General features: G+C 36.4%; 1 protein-coding gene across 1 annotated transcript; it reads right to left on the reverse strand.

The window, feature by feature from the left end:
- Positions 1-2,447: 2,447 nt before the first annotated feature.
- LOC128201935 (uncharacterized protein K02A2.6-like) lies at positions 2,448-5,587 on the reverse strand. The gene is made up of 3 exons (XM_052900365.1): positions 5,443-5,587; positions 4,649-5,179; positions 2,448-4,288 (listed from the first exon to the last, which is right to left on the reverse strand). Exons 1-3 carry the CDS (start codon positions 5,585-5,587, stop codon positions 2,448-2,450), a joined length of 2,517 nt encoding a protein of 838 aa, XP_052756325.1.
- Between the last annotated feature and the right edge of the window lie 9,360 nt (positions 5,588-14,947).

Raw genomic sequence — 14,947 nt, forward strand, 5'->3', positions numbered from 1 at the left:
AGTTCGAAGTCGGTATATTTTGTGGAACATTATTTATATAGTTAAAACGAGATAAAGAGTAGGTAATTACTCGGCTGGCCCGGGGTTATCTGTTTTGCATAACAAATTCACCAATTGAAAATGTTTCGTTAAATATTGGATTTCCATAAAATTTGTTAAAATCTCTCATAAAGATGCAAACAGGAATATTTTGTAGGCTTCACTCGGGATAATGCCGAGTAGGTAGATTTTATTATCCGGCGCAAAATATCTAAATTGAATAAATAATGCTTTGTTATATAGAATTTCTTAGTTAGTTACTTTTTCAAAAATATTCAAATATTTACTAAAGTCTCCCACTTTGTACAAAAGTCGTTTGCTTGAGCACCTCTGCCCCATTCGTGTTTCTACCGTAAAGCAGTTGTGTTTGCATAGCTGTATTTCGGTTTGTAGGGTGGAATATGGCAGTGAATTTACAGGGTACAGAGGAATAACACCTGAGTCCTCAACAATGGCAACGCATGGGGGGTATTATGGGTGAAACAGTATACTCTGTTATGTCCATGGTACTGCTCATGTCTATAGGCGACGGTTACCATTTTCCATCAGGTGGGCCGTCAGTTTGTCATTCTAAATTGCATAAAAACACTTTTTTTTTGTGATCAAAATCCAAATTTTATTAAATAAGAAAGAATCTCATTGCATAATTAAAATTTTCGTTTGCTGTCATAATACTGTTTAATTAATCAGAAATATTCAAAACCAGCTGACTCGACAGTTGTCATTCTGTCAAACTTTTCAGCTAGGGGCATTTTACGTTTTTCTGGGTCATTTTACCAATTTTTCTCGTCTTATAAATCTTCAAAAATCTTCAAAAATATAAAACGAACATTTTGAAAAAAAAAATTAGCCAAATTAGGTAAGCCGTTCACGAATTTTGCGCTTAGCAACAAATTTCGACAAAGAAAATTCTGATATTGATATAAACTTGTCACATTTATGTAAACTACAGTATGAACTCTGTTAAGATTTATAATTTTTTTTTTATAATACAGGGGCAAACGAGCATGCGGCTCACCTGATGGTAACTACTGTAGTGATACGCAAGCGAGTTGGTTAAACACTAATTTATTCATTGAAAGAATAAATAGAACAAATTATTATCGGCCAGTATTTACAAATTATTAGTGGCCAGTACGTGAACATAATATACTACATCTCTTTTCCTTCGAAAGAAAAAATAATAATAATAATAATAAAGTAACGAGTTATACAAATAAAGAAAAAAAATATATTACTTTTTTTTTCAAAGAACAACAAATATTTCGATATCTATGTATAGTATATCGTAAGTTTATAACATGACGCTTAGTTATTAACATAAAAGAAACTTAACATCATCAAACATAATAACTAAAAATAAAAATAAAAATACTCCAGATTAATAATAATCATAAAAGAAAATATTAAACTAAGCCTACTATTTTATTCTTTATATTGTTTAACAAATAAGTCTATCAGCATTCGCGCTGTTCTTTCCTTTGACCTTGTTATAGGAACTAAGGGCGGCGAAAGTGATTTATCACTTAGTAGTTTATTTTCACTGTGTGAAGAAGCTGATTGGTGGACATCTGTCGTAACAGTACTAGATGTGGCAATTTCTTTCGAGCTTTGAGGCAACGAAGACATATCGTGAGGAATTTGCCTACGTTTACGTGCACGTTTAATTGAAATCGCTTCTTGTGAAGTGCCGCATTCGAGAAACGCTGCTGGTCGACTTTGAAACAAATGAGCTGCTTTACGAGTTCCTGTAGTACGTGCGACCAATTGACTGCGATTGCGCCTATAACGACTTCCATGTTCATCTTCCACAATATATGATCGGGGTTGACGGGTACGCTCTACAATTGAAACTTGTTTTCTACAACGATTATCAATAAGAGTCGCTTTATCACCTGGAAAGAGAAGTTTCAACGGCCTCGTCAACAGATCATAATGCTTTTTAATTTTTTCCCTGTTTGCCATTAACGCTGAATAATTTCGTTCATTATTCACTTTCTCAGACAGTAACTTTTCAGTAATCGGTAATTTCGTATTTATTCGCCGACCCATTAAAATTTGTGCAGGAGAGTCTAAATTATTCCGTGGTGTAGCCCTAAAATTTAAAAGTGCCATGTAAAAATCTTGGCCCGAGTCCACACATTTCTTTAATATATTTTTTATCGTCTGGACGGTCCTCTCACTCTTTCCGTTAGACTGTGGGTAAAGCGGAGACGACGTCACATGTTCTACTTCCCATTCACGCATAAACCTCCTAAATTCAATCGAGCTGTAAGCTGGACCATTGTCAGTAACTAATTCAGTGGGAGTACCGTGACGTGAAAATTGTTCCTTCATAAAATTAATCACGTTTTTAGAGCTCAGACTTTGTAATATTCCAACTTCTACAAAATTAGAAAAATAGTCAACTAAAATAATGTATTTTTCCTTTTGTATTCAAAAATATCGGAAGCCAACTTCCGCCAAGGCAATGCCGGAACAGTATGCTGCAGCAGCGGCTGGCGCCGAGGACGAGGCGCGTGCAGCGCGCACGCCGCGCAGCCCCGCACCGCGCGCTCCACGTCCTCGCTCATGCCCGGCCAGAACATCACCTCGCGAGCACGCCGCTTACACCTCTCTATGCCTAAATGTCCCTCGTGCACTTGCGATACCATATTGTCTCTTAAAGCGCGCGGAATAAATATACAGTCACCCTTGAAAATCATATAATCCATACAATGAAGTTGTTCGCGATAAGGCCAAAAACCAATTATATTCTCATGGACGTCACGTCTATTCTTAGGCCAACCGTTAGTAATATAATTCATCAGTCGTCTGCAGTCATTATCAATCTTCGTTTCACCCCTAATAATCTTCATTTTTTCTTCGCTGAAAGGTACATGTTGTAACACGAAACATGTTTGAATTTCAATTTCATCAGTAACACGATCATGCATTAGATCTTTTAAAGGTGCCCGCGAAAGTGTATCGGCTATATATATATACTTTCCCGGTGTATATACTACCTTAAAATCATAGCCTTGAACTCTCATCATCATCCTCTGCAAGCGCGCCGGAACAGAAACTAATGGTTTATTAAATAAAGTTTCTAACGGCTTGTGATCCGTATGAACGGTGACATCTGATCTACCGTAGATATACTGCCTGAAACGTTCGGCTGCAAACACGATAGCTAGCATTTCCTTTTCTATCTGCGCATACCTGGTCTGAGTGTCGGTTAAAGTGAGCGATGCAAATTCTACTGGACGACCATCTTGCAGTAGCACAGCGCCCAATGCTACACTGGACGCATCAACCGACACTACTACGGGGGTGCGCTCACAGTACAACGCCAACACTGGCGCACTCGCTAGCTTTGCTTTCAGTTTATCCACAGCCTCAGTGTGCTGAGCCTCCCACAACCACTCGGAATCCTTTTTAAGTAATAACCTTAACACATTTACACATTCCGAATAATTTTGAATAAATTTTGCTAAATAATTTATCATTCCTAAGAATCGCTCTAGTGCCTTTTTATCATTAGGATAAGGCATCTCCATTATTGCTTTAACTTTTGCGGAATCTGCTCGCATACCGTTTGCATCAAACTTATGTCCTAAATATGTAATTTCAGACACTCCAAATTGACATTTTTGACGATTAAATTTTATACCAACATTCCTGGCACGTAGCAAAAGACATTTAAGCCTACAATCGTGTTCCTCTTTATTGCGGCCCCATACAATAACATCATCAATGAAAGACTCGACTCCCTCTAAATCTTCTAGATGTTGCCTAATCTTAGCGTGAAACACCTCGGGTGCACAATTAATGCCGTAGGGTAAACGTAAAAACTGGTACCGTCCAAACGGCGTGCCAAACGTACAAAGGTCAGCACTGGCCTCATCAATTTCCACCATCCAGAAACCACACCGTGCATCTAAAACACTGAACACCTGAGCACCACGTAATCGCGCTGCCAACTCGGGCACCGTCGGCAAAGTATAATGCGCACGCCGGACTGCGCGGTTAAGAGGTCGAGGATCCAAGCAAACACGAATGCTGCCATCTTTTTTTGCTACGGGAACGATTGCATTAACCCATTCAGTAGGGTATGTCACCTTTCTGATTACACCTAACCCTTCCATTCTATGTAATTCCTGACGTAATTTGTCCTTAAGTCCCAAAGGAATTTTTCTAGTAGGACAGACAACGGGCTGTATGGTTTTATCTACTATAATACTATATTTCCCTGGTAATTTACCTAAACCTTGAAATAAATGAGAATATTGCTCAATATTTAATGCACTTATTTGATTGACTAAACCTAAAACAATTGAGCTTTCCAACCCGAGTACATTCTGACAGTTAAAATCAGAAATAACAAATGGTAAATTAAAATATTTATTATTATATTGAAAAGTAATTATATCACAGCCTAAAATTGGCAATTGATTACCCGTAAAGGAATGTACTCGTTTTGTGAACGGTTTAAGATTCATAATAGAGAAACCCAAATACAAATATATTTTTTTAGAAATAACATTGATCATAGAACCCGTATCTATTTTTAAAATAATTTTTTTACCATTACACTCCATTACCTCTGTCCATTCCAAAGACGACTTACTCAGTTTTCTGCCCTCCTCAATAGTATCCACAAAAACCATTTCCTCGTCACTATTGTCACTCGCCGATTCTACACTGAGATTTAATACTTTGCGCATCGCTTTCTTTTGTACACACACTCGCGCGAAATGTCCTTTTTTATCACATACATAACACGATGCATACAGCGCGGCGCAGTGCTCGCCGCCGGGGCACCGGCCGCCGCACGCGGGGCACACGCCGCGCGCCTCCCGCTGCTGCTCCTGCTGCTGGTAGCTCGCTGCGCCGCGGCCACGGCCGCCGCCACGCTGTCGCCTTCCGTTCGACCGGAACGAACCCCGTGCGGGTCGAGCGCCTCGGGCAACACTCTTATCGTGAACCGCGTTCACTTGAACAACTTCCGGTGTCCTGTCTATACATAAACTTTCTTCTTTAGACATCTCTGCCGCCTGACATATATGTATCGCCTTGTTTAAAGTCAAGTCGTCCGTACGAAGAAGCCTGTCTCTTACAGTGTTGTCGATGATACCACATACAACTCTATCTCGTAACACTCTTGTAATTCATTAAATTCACATTGTTGACTCAATACTCGTAAGGCGGTCACATATAGATCAATATTTTCGCCGTTGTCTTGGTTGCGTGTAAAAAATTTAAATCTTCTTACCGTAATATTTGGCTTCGTGGCAAAATAAGTATCAAATTTTTTTAACAAACAATTGATATCATCATTCGTCTCGCCATCGTGAAAGTAGTACAAAGTGAAAGTTGTATAGACCTCGTATCCGGCCGGTCCTATGAGGTTAACCAACAAACTTGCCTGAACTTCCTTAGGTTCCTTACTAACTCCAGAAGCCTTCAGAAAAATCTCGAACATTTTCCGCCATTTTCGCCACGCTTCCGAGCGTGCAGCCGGACCACCATCAAGCGACAATTCCGCTGGAGGACGCGCGTGCTCCATATTTACGAATATAATTTACAATAAATTATATCAATTTTTAAAAAATATTTGATATTTATGATAAAATATGAATTTTAAAACTATAAAATGAACGCACCGCTGTCACCATGTAGTGATACGCAAGCGAGTTGGTTAAACACTAATTTATTCATTGAAAGAATAAATAGAACAAATTATTATCGGCCAGTATTTACAAATTATTAGTGGCCAGTACGTGAACATAATATACTACAACTACTGCTGCCCATGATCATTCACTACACTACAGGCATTGCAGGTGTGTTGCTGGCTTTTTAAGAAGGAAAATGGTCTTCTTGAAGGTTGTGATGTCATATCGTTTCGGAAATACTGCTGCTGGAAGTTAATACCAAAGAGTAGTTGTGCGTGGAAGAAAGCGCCTTGAAAGACGCACATTTGTACTTTGACTCAACAGATATTTAGTTCAGTTCTGATCTTATTTCTTATGTTACTATTAAAGAAAAATTAATATAAGCAGACTTAATAAGATCAATAGATGCCAAAATAACAATCATTAGAAATTTTGTCCGTCTGTCTGTCTGTATATTTGTTCCGTCATCATGTAAAATCTACTATACCAAATTCTATTTCATAGTTGTATTTCTATAGATCTTACTTAAAATTTGGTATATGATTCATCTTGATACGCCATCTAGAAATAAATATAATTGATTGGATATTCTATTTCTAAAATTCACACGTACAAAGTAATGGGCGGAAAACTAGTCTATTTATTATAAATAGGGTAAAATTCAGAAAAAAAAAACATGGAATATTCCAACAAACTCAGCGGTTTATTTCTTTAATTTAACATATAAAATCCAATATAATATAAAGGTTACAAGAATTCAGGTTACATACCTGTTTTTTTTTTTTAATATAAGTCGTTCGTTTTCTTTTCATGTTAAATAATAATTATGAAGAAATGATTTCATAAACAGAATTAAATGTATGCCCTAGAGGTTACACGAGCAGGGTTTACTTTTATATTTGTTTATGTGAGACTTTTTTATGTTTCGTGAGAGAGAAATGAAAAAGTCGAAGTATGACGGTTGGATTGACATAATATAAAATATTATTTTGTGTACAGTGTAATAATAAAAATAAATAATTTACGTGTAATTTGGTGCAGAAATCTCGACTAGTTTCGGGACCATTTGGGACCCTTAGTCTTGAGCGGATGTGACGCGAGCCCGAGCCTAACGCTAAAACTAACTTAAACTAGTTAAATTTTCTCGATAAAATTACACTTAAGTTAAACCCGTAGTTATTATATAAAAATATAATGTGTAATTTTAATAACAAAACAACGATTTTTTAGTAATAAAATATATTTACAATTGTAATCCAAAATGGGATAGTTTTGTTTAGCATTTTTGATTCTTACCGTAAAGTCTTGTACAGAAGACCAGACTAAAACTTACTAATTTTATCATGGATATGGGGCTCATGGAAGCAGTATACTCTGTTATGTTCATGTAGACATGAGCAGTACGCTCATGTCTATAGGCGACGGTTACCACTTTCCATCAGGTGGGCCGTCAGCTTGTTTGCCATTCTAAGTTGCATAAAAAAAAACAAAAAAAAAACAAATAAATAATCGATCCGACCATAAAACCGACAATCTTCATGAGGCGACTCGATAGCCATGTAGTAAAGAAATGCATTTTAATGCATGATTGTAAAAAAAGGGTGGACGAAGTAGGTCGCGTACTACATAGATGTCAAATATTTAGAATGGGAGGGGAAGGGATTGTTAGTAATAGTAAGCAGGCTACTAGTCTCATTGCTAGCAATATACCCTGTCTGGTTATCCTCCACTGGGTTCCACCTGAAAACTATTGTGCTGAATTCTAGGTGATGAATATCACGGTAGGGGGGAAAGGGATTGTTAGTAATGGAGACTGAGAATTCCATTGCTAGCAATATACCCAACCAGGTCGACCTCCTCGCGGTTCCCCCTGGATACTATCATGGTTAATTCCTGATGAATTCATCATGATGGGCTAACTGGCCTGTTTTCATTCTCATCTATCATCCTTCATTGGTGCTCCGTCAGCGTATCCCGTTAGCGCAGGCGGGGTTACCATACCATTTTCATCCATCAAAAAAAAATCACGGTGGGCTAACTGACTTGCTTTCAACATCACCAATCATCCCTCACTGGTGCCCCGTCATCGTATATCGTTAGTGCAGGTGGGGTTACCATTCTATTATCATCCATTAATAAAAATATCCAGAAGGATATGAAGAAGCTTGGCCTAACTGATAGCGAGATATATCAGTGAAATAAAAGGCGTCGTGTGATTACGAAAATCGACCCAGCGTAACGGAAAGAGGAGGAGAAAATAAACAAAAAGGCGTGCCAACTCTGCCTAGAATAGGCCACCCATTCCTTTCTCGTAAATGTCGTAAGAGGCGACTACGGGAGGGCGAGAGATGGGCAGCAGCGTCCTTCTTAAAACATCTCTAAAGCCTAACTGCGGTTGCCAATCCGCCTGCCAAGCACGGCAACTACTGGCAAACCTCTCAAGGGGGAAGCTTATATTCAGCAGTGGACAGTTAAAGGCTGATAAGATGAAGACCATTCTTCTAATAATAATATAAATAAAAAACAATTAATCGATTGAATGTTTCGAATTATTACTAATTTCATTTAGAGAGCGTTCTTGCAATAATTTCAATGAACTTGGTTACCTTTTCATTAATTTCTATTGAAACAGAGTATAAACTCAGAACTATAACATTTGATATGCCCATATTCCGGGAAGCACATTTGAATTTAACGTGAAAGGATTCCTATTCGTTGTCAGAACTATAGTAAATGGCAGCTATTTTAATTAATAAATTTGTATTTTAATATATATTATATATACATATACATATATATATATATATATATATATATAAGTAATTACTTTATTTAGCTTTACGTTTTAAAATTTAATAGATTGAAATGTAAAAGGTAAATCAATATTATATTCATAAGATGTAACAGATTGCTCTAACGATAAGAATGCCTTTTGTACCTTTATGTATATATTTCGAACTGTATTTATGTTACTGTATTTCACTTGAATTGTTCAATTGTCATTGTATATTTTTGTTTATGGTGCAAACAAGAGTTAAATTAATAAATAAAAGTCGTTGTTTATATTGACTATATAATATGTATAAGTATGTATATATATTTTTTAATGGATGATAATGGAATGGTAACCTCACCCGTGCTATCGGTATACACCGGCGGGGTACCAGTGAAGGATGATAGGTAAGGATAAAGTAGGTCAGTTAGTCCATCGTGACGAATTCAACAAGAACTGTTCACGATGGTTTCCAGGGGGAACCACGTGGAGGTTGACCTAATAAGGTATATTGCTTACAATGGGGCTGTCAAATTCCATTGCTAACAATCCCTTTCCCCCCCATAAGTATATTTGTCGTGTGGTCCTGACATAGAATGGGCCATTTCTTCTTTTCTAGTGGGTGTCGAGGCGACTAAGGTCGAGGGATGGGTAGCAGCGTCCCTATTTAAACATCAGCAAAACTTAACTGCGGTTGTCAACCCGCCTGCCAAACGTGGCAACTATATAGAGGGAAGCCTATATCCAACAGTTAACGGCTCATATGATGATATATCATCACTTCACTACATAGTATAAAACAAAGTCGCTGTCGCTGTCTGTCCGTCCCTATGTATGCTTAAATCTTTAAAACTACACAACGGATTTTGAAGTGGTTTTTTAATAGATAGAGTGATTTAAGAGGAAGGTTTATATGTATAATACATGCATAATATTGTAGAGAAATATTGATAAATTTAGAGGTTTCTAATGTGATGTCGTAAATAAACACATTTTTTGCGCTTACAATGCAAACGTTGGCTGAGCCCTACGAGATAATTCAAAATAATGTACTACAGTATTGTACACCTTAAAAAAGTCAACAAAAAAGTCCGCGATGGTATGTGTCTATCTCTTAAGGATAACCTACAATAACCATTTTTTATCCTTTACATTTTATGGGAATAAATGGCTTATCCAATTATCTACCTTAAATACATTATCCATTTAATATAGATCAATATGGCCTTTTACAGCATGTAATTTTAATAAATATTTTAGAAGATATTACAGATTTAAAATAAACGGACATAGTGGGGCGTGGCCCTATTTAGTATCAATATTGCACCCGTGCAAAGCCGGGGCAAGATATCAATTAGAAAATAAATTTTATATCCTGAGGGGATAAAAACCATCGCTACAAAAACATTTTACAATTCCTATTATTGATAGGAATTAGCAGCGAACTTGAAAAAAGGAGTGAGCACAAATGGTCTTGGTATGGTCGCAGTGTCACAGATTTTTTGCCTAGACAAAACCCGTCTTTTGATAATAAATAATATGGTTTAAATAAAATATCATGTAATAATAATATTAATACTACGATAATTAGCCAGTTACGTCTGGAAAAGTATACAATTTATTTTACAAACAAATATGACGCGAGCTGACGCGACGAGGAATAATGTCCATGTAAATATATCTAGTGCATACGAATCCTTGGAGAATAAGAGAATTCGTCGCGAATTATGAACTAGTAATTCAGCTCAGTCGTTTACGACCCAGACTGTGGCACTTGGCTTCTTATTTGCTTTTAAAAATTTAACGAAAAGGGACATCTTGGAGTCTGAGGACACGGGGATTTTGCCAAAGGCAATATCATTATTTCATACTGGCGAGATGGCTTCGGAAACGCGCCGCGCTGTTTATTGTTTGGTACTTTGGACGTGTTACACGAAAAACTTGGTAACTAGCATTTTTATATTAAATTTCTATCTATAGTACTTTCAGAATGATTACTTTTTTGTAAATTTATTTAACTTTTATTAACATGTTTTTGCCGTGTAGGTCCCGGTATAGAATAGGCCCACCTGATGGAAAATGGTAGTCGTCGCCTATAGACATGAGCAGCACCATGAACATAACAGAATATACTATTTCGTCCATGATATCTCGCTATGCGTTGCCATTCCTGAGGACTCGGGTGTTATTCCTCTGTACCCTATAAATTCACTGCCCACCCTTTAAACTGAAACACAGCTATGCAAACACAACTGCTTCACGGTAGAAATACGAATGGGAGATAGGTACCCAAGCAAACAACTTTTGTGCAAAGTTTTCCTTTGGTAAAAGTATTAGATCAGACTCTAGTTCCTAAGATTGAAATTTAAATAGTTATACTTTTTTAATATATACTAATAGGTCTTAACGTGATGAAAAAAAATTGTACGTTATTTACGTACTTACATACTTGTTTCTTTATTGCTGAAGTTTTGACGTGTATTGCACCATGTCGTGGTCACGCGATAACGTGAGAATAATTTTAAATTGGTTATGTAATGTATTCTTTGTGAGTGGTAATTTATTTACCACTCGCAAAGATTATTAAATAAATGATTTATTATAATTATTTTATTACAATACGAGGTTTTCAATTCATACAGACGATTGCTCGAGTCTCGAGATTGCTTTTACGAATTTGGCAAACAACCGTGGCACTTTTAAAGTGTTTATCTAGCTAGAATATCTGCCTTTTCTTTTAATTTAAGAAGAGCACAAAAGTGGAAGTTTTTGATTTGTGATTTTTTTTTTTGGAAGATAAATATTTTAATTGGACTAAGTGAAATGTAATTTGTAACATTATTATTATTAAGACTTTTTTTAATGATAGGTAAGATAATGTTTTTTTTTAATGGAAGAAAATGGAATGGTAACCCCGCCTGCGCTAACGGTATACGTTGGCGGGGCACCAGTGAGGGATGATAAGTGAGGATGAAAGGGTAGATCAGTTAGCCCATCGTGATGAATACATTTGGAATTCAGCACGAGGGTTTCCAGTGGGGACCACGTGGAGGTCGACCTGATAGAGTATATTGCTAGCAATGGGACTGATAGTTCGCATTACTAACAATGCCTTCCCCCTGATAAGATAATGTTAGGTATTAATTTAACAAAGTATGTTTCTATAAGCATAGAGTTTATCATTGATTCCTATACTAGGCTAGGCTAAGCCTGTCCCGTAGGAAACAGGATTCGTATCACCATGTATATGTTTACAGAAATTAATATAGTAGTAGTACTAGTAGTGATTATGAAATGGGATCATTATTCGTCATTTTAACGTGTATCCATCCACTGTTGGATATAGGCCTTCCCCAATACCTTCCAATATGTACAATCCTCCGCTTTTCACACTAGGGGTCACACATAGTTGGTCTTCTTCATTGGGGAGTTTATGCCCATAAGCCATAACGTTGGACAAGCAGGTAATTGGAATTTTTGGACGGATTTTTGAATGGATTTTTGGGGAAACTTTTGGGGGATAGGATGCCACTAGGATGTGGGACATGACAGTGACAGCTGTGCTCTCCAGGTGTACGTACCCGTATTCATCGAAACGGTGAACCCATTGTAGAATAGATAATTAGAATGGGACACCATCGTTAATAATAGTCAAACAGTTAAATATAAAATTTTACCAAAAAAATAAGAGTTAAGATTCAAGTAATTTAGCTACTTCGATGAGTAATACATAATTTTTTTAGGCTCTTTTATAGTGGACTATTTTATATGATTCAGAAATAAAAGTATGACCTACACATTTTAAAAAATTAAAGATTAAATTAATGTAACAATTTAATCAAAACACAATAACTGAATAAGGTGTTTTTATAAAATAGATAAATAAGTCAAGAAAAAAGCAAGAAGTCTATCAAGTTAAGAAAATATAGTCTTATTATGCCCCTTTATAAATAATATAAATTGATCTTCGTGATTTCCGTCGCGTGTGCATCGTTTTTTATTCTAATATGTCAGCAATATGTAAGCCGTACTCCTGACACTTCATTCGACAGGTAGGATTAAGCCAGGAGTGATTACACGTCGGGTATTTTCCTTCAGTAGCATGGGGCTTCAATTAGTATTTTATATTTTAAGTAAACTTTATTTCGCTTACACCGTGTTTACCATAACAACCCATTAAAATCTATTGTTGGGCACAGGTTCCTATTAGAAAAAAATATTTATTTAATATTTTTTTTATTGGTAACACCGCCTGCGCTACCGGTATGTGCTGTCGGGGCACTAGTGAGAGATGATAGATGAGTATGAAAGCAGGTAAGTTATTCCATCGCGACAGATTTTACAAAAACCTCGACAGTATGATGGAACCTCGTGGAGGTCGATTTCATATCGTATATTGTTAGGAAGGTTTTATCATGATACTTCATGTAAATAGATAGATGCTCTTGTTTCCTCCAAAAGATTACAATAGTAAACTTATTATAGATGTAAACAATTACAAGAAATACAATTATTTTATAGGGAGAGTTATTATAAATAGTTAGATCGGAGACACGATGAAAATGGAAGTTGGTATTTATTTCTAAAATGCACACATACGAATTTACGGGTGAAGGACAATTTATAAACTTGGTAGGTTGGTCACTTATATAGATAGAGTCTTAAAAACGCGTCAACTTGTGTCAGCTAATTGTCATATTAGCCGACTCGTTTTTTAAATAAGTGTTCTATATACTTACATACACAATGTATCTTGACGTATCTATATTTAATTATTTAATAAATAAAAAGAGTTTTTACGCATAAAAAATATAAAACAAAATAAAGAATACAAGTTATAAAGGAAACGCTCATAACTATTTATAACGCAAAATTGTTTAAAAAAGTTGACTCTCTTTTCTCGAAGCATTTGTATGGAGACACTCTATCTATATAATATAAGATTGGTTAACATAAAAAGTGATTAGGGTAAACACCACTTGCAGAACTCAGTTAAAATTGTTAAATCAACACCGCCATTTTGCAACTCATATAATTAGTAGCACATTGTTGGGTAGTGACTATATTCTGCAATGCGACAGTGGACTGTCTGTGAGTTACATGTTACAACATGTCGCGTAATATTCATGTTGTTCTAATTTCATGTTTAGCACACATTAATTTGTCCCAGAACACATGTGTTCCGATTTAAATATGCAGTCGTATACAGATCGTTTTTGTACGCTTCTGTTTAAAATACGTACATGGGGAGAAAGGGATTGTTAGTGATGGAGACTGAGAGTTCCATTGCTGGCAATATACCCAACCAGGTCGACCTTCTCGCGGTTCTCCCTGGAAACTGTCATGGTTAATTTCTGATGAATTCATCATGATGGGCTAACTGGCCTGTTTTCATTCTCATCTATCACCCTTCACTGGTGCTCCGCCAGCGTATCCCGTTAGCGCAGGCGGGGTTACCATTACATTTTCACTCATAAAAATAAAATAGGTATATACGTGTAATGGCTAGTGATTGAAGTTTTAAGACGGTTCATCATCACTATAATTTGGGTGCGAGGCGAGACGCTGTAAAGCGCCGTATGCACCCTAGAAAAGACTTCCGGATGAAGTTAAAACAATTAACATAAAACAGCAAATATGGTTTTTTTTATGCAACTTAGAATGGCAAACAAGCTGACGGCCCATCTGATGGAAAGTGGTATCCGTCACCTACAGACATGGGCAGTACCATGGACATAACAGAGTACACTGTTTCGCCCATGATACCCTCCATGCGTTGCCATTCCTGAGGACTCAGGTGTTATTTCTCTGTACCCAGTAAATTCACGTCATATCCTATCCTTCAAACCGAAACACAGCCATGCAAACACAACTGCTTCACGGTTGAAATACGAATGGGACAGAGGTACCCAAGCAATCGACTTTTGTACAAAGTCTCCCTCTGGTAAGTCTCCCTTCTATAAGTTGACTGGAAATAATAAACAATATTTATGCGGTAGACATATTTCTTTATTACTCACGAAGTCGGCACATCACTACCAAGACAGGACAAAAACTAACGTGTTAATATGGATGTGTGGCGCCGAAGTGTGCCAAACTATTACCATAATCACAGCACCGCGGAGTCCTGCTTCATATTCAATTCCCATTTATATGATTATGTATTCTAAATTATATTCTGAATTGTTGAAGAAAATTTCATAACAATACTATATTTCTCTATTTTTATATTAAGGTTGAGTTCCACAAAAAAAATCAACTTCTATTGTGATAAAATCAGTTATTTTGACTTAAAAACTTAATTACTGAACCGATTTTAATGAAATTTATATGAGATTAATATGAAAATATTATCCTTTTATATAAAAAAATAATTTAAGTTTATAACTAATGGAGTTAACAAACATAAATTTATACAACCGAAAAGAACCTTTTCCTTTTCAACCAATTTCAAAGAGAAGGTGGTTGTTAATTCGAC

Source organism: Galleria mellonella, unplaced genomic scaffold (genome assembly GCF_026898425.1).
Source record: "Galleria mellonella isolate WM207_F2 unplaced genomic scaffold, CSIRO_AGI_GalMel_v1 utg65, whole genome shotgun sequence".
Lineage (NCBI taxonomy): Eukaryota > Metazoa > Arthropoda > Insecta > Lepidoptera > Pyralidae > Galleria > Galleria mellonella.

Coding starts and splice junctions, on each gene's coding strand:
- LOC128201935 (XM_052900365.1), bottom strand. CDS start 5,587: ATGGAGCACGCGCGTCCTCCAGCGGAATTGTCGCTTGATGGTGGTCCG. Junction 5,180..5,442: donor ACCTAAGGAAGTTCAGGCAA/GTTTGTTGGTTA, acceptor GAATTACAAGAG/TGTTACGAGATAGAGTTGTA. Junction 4,289..4,648: donor TGAGGAGGGCAGAAAACTGA/GTAAGTCGTCTT, acceptor ATTTATTTCAAG/GTTTAGGTAAATTACCAGGG.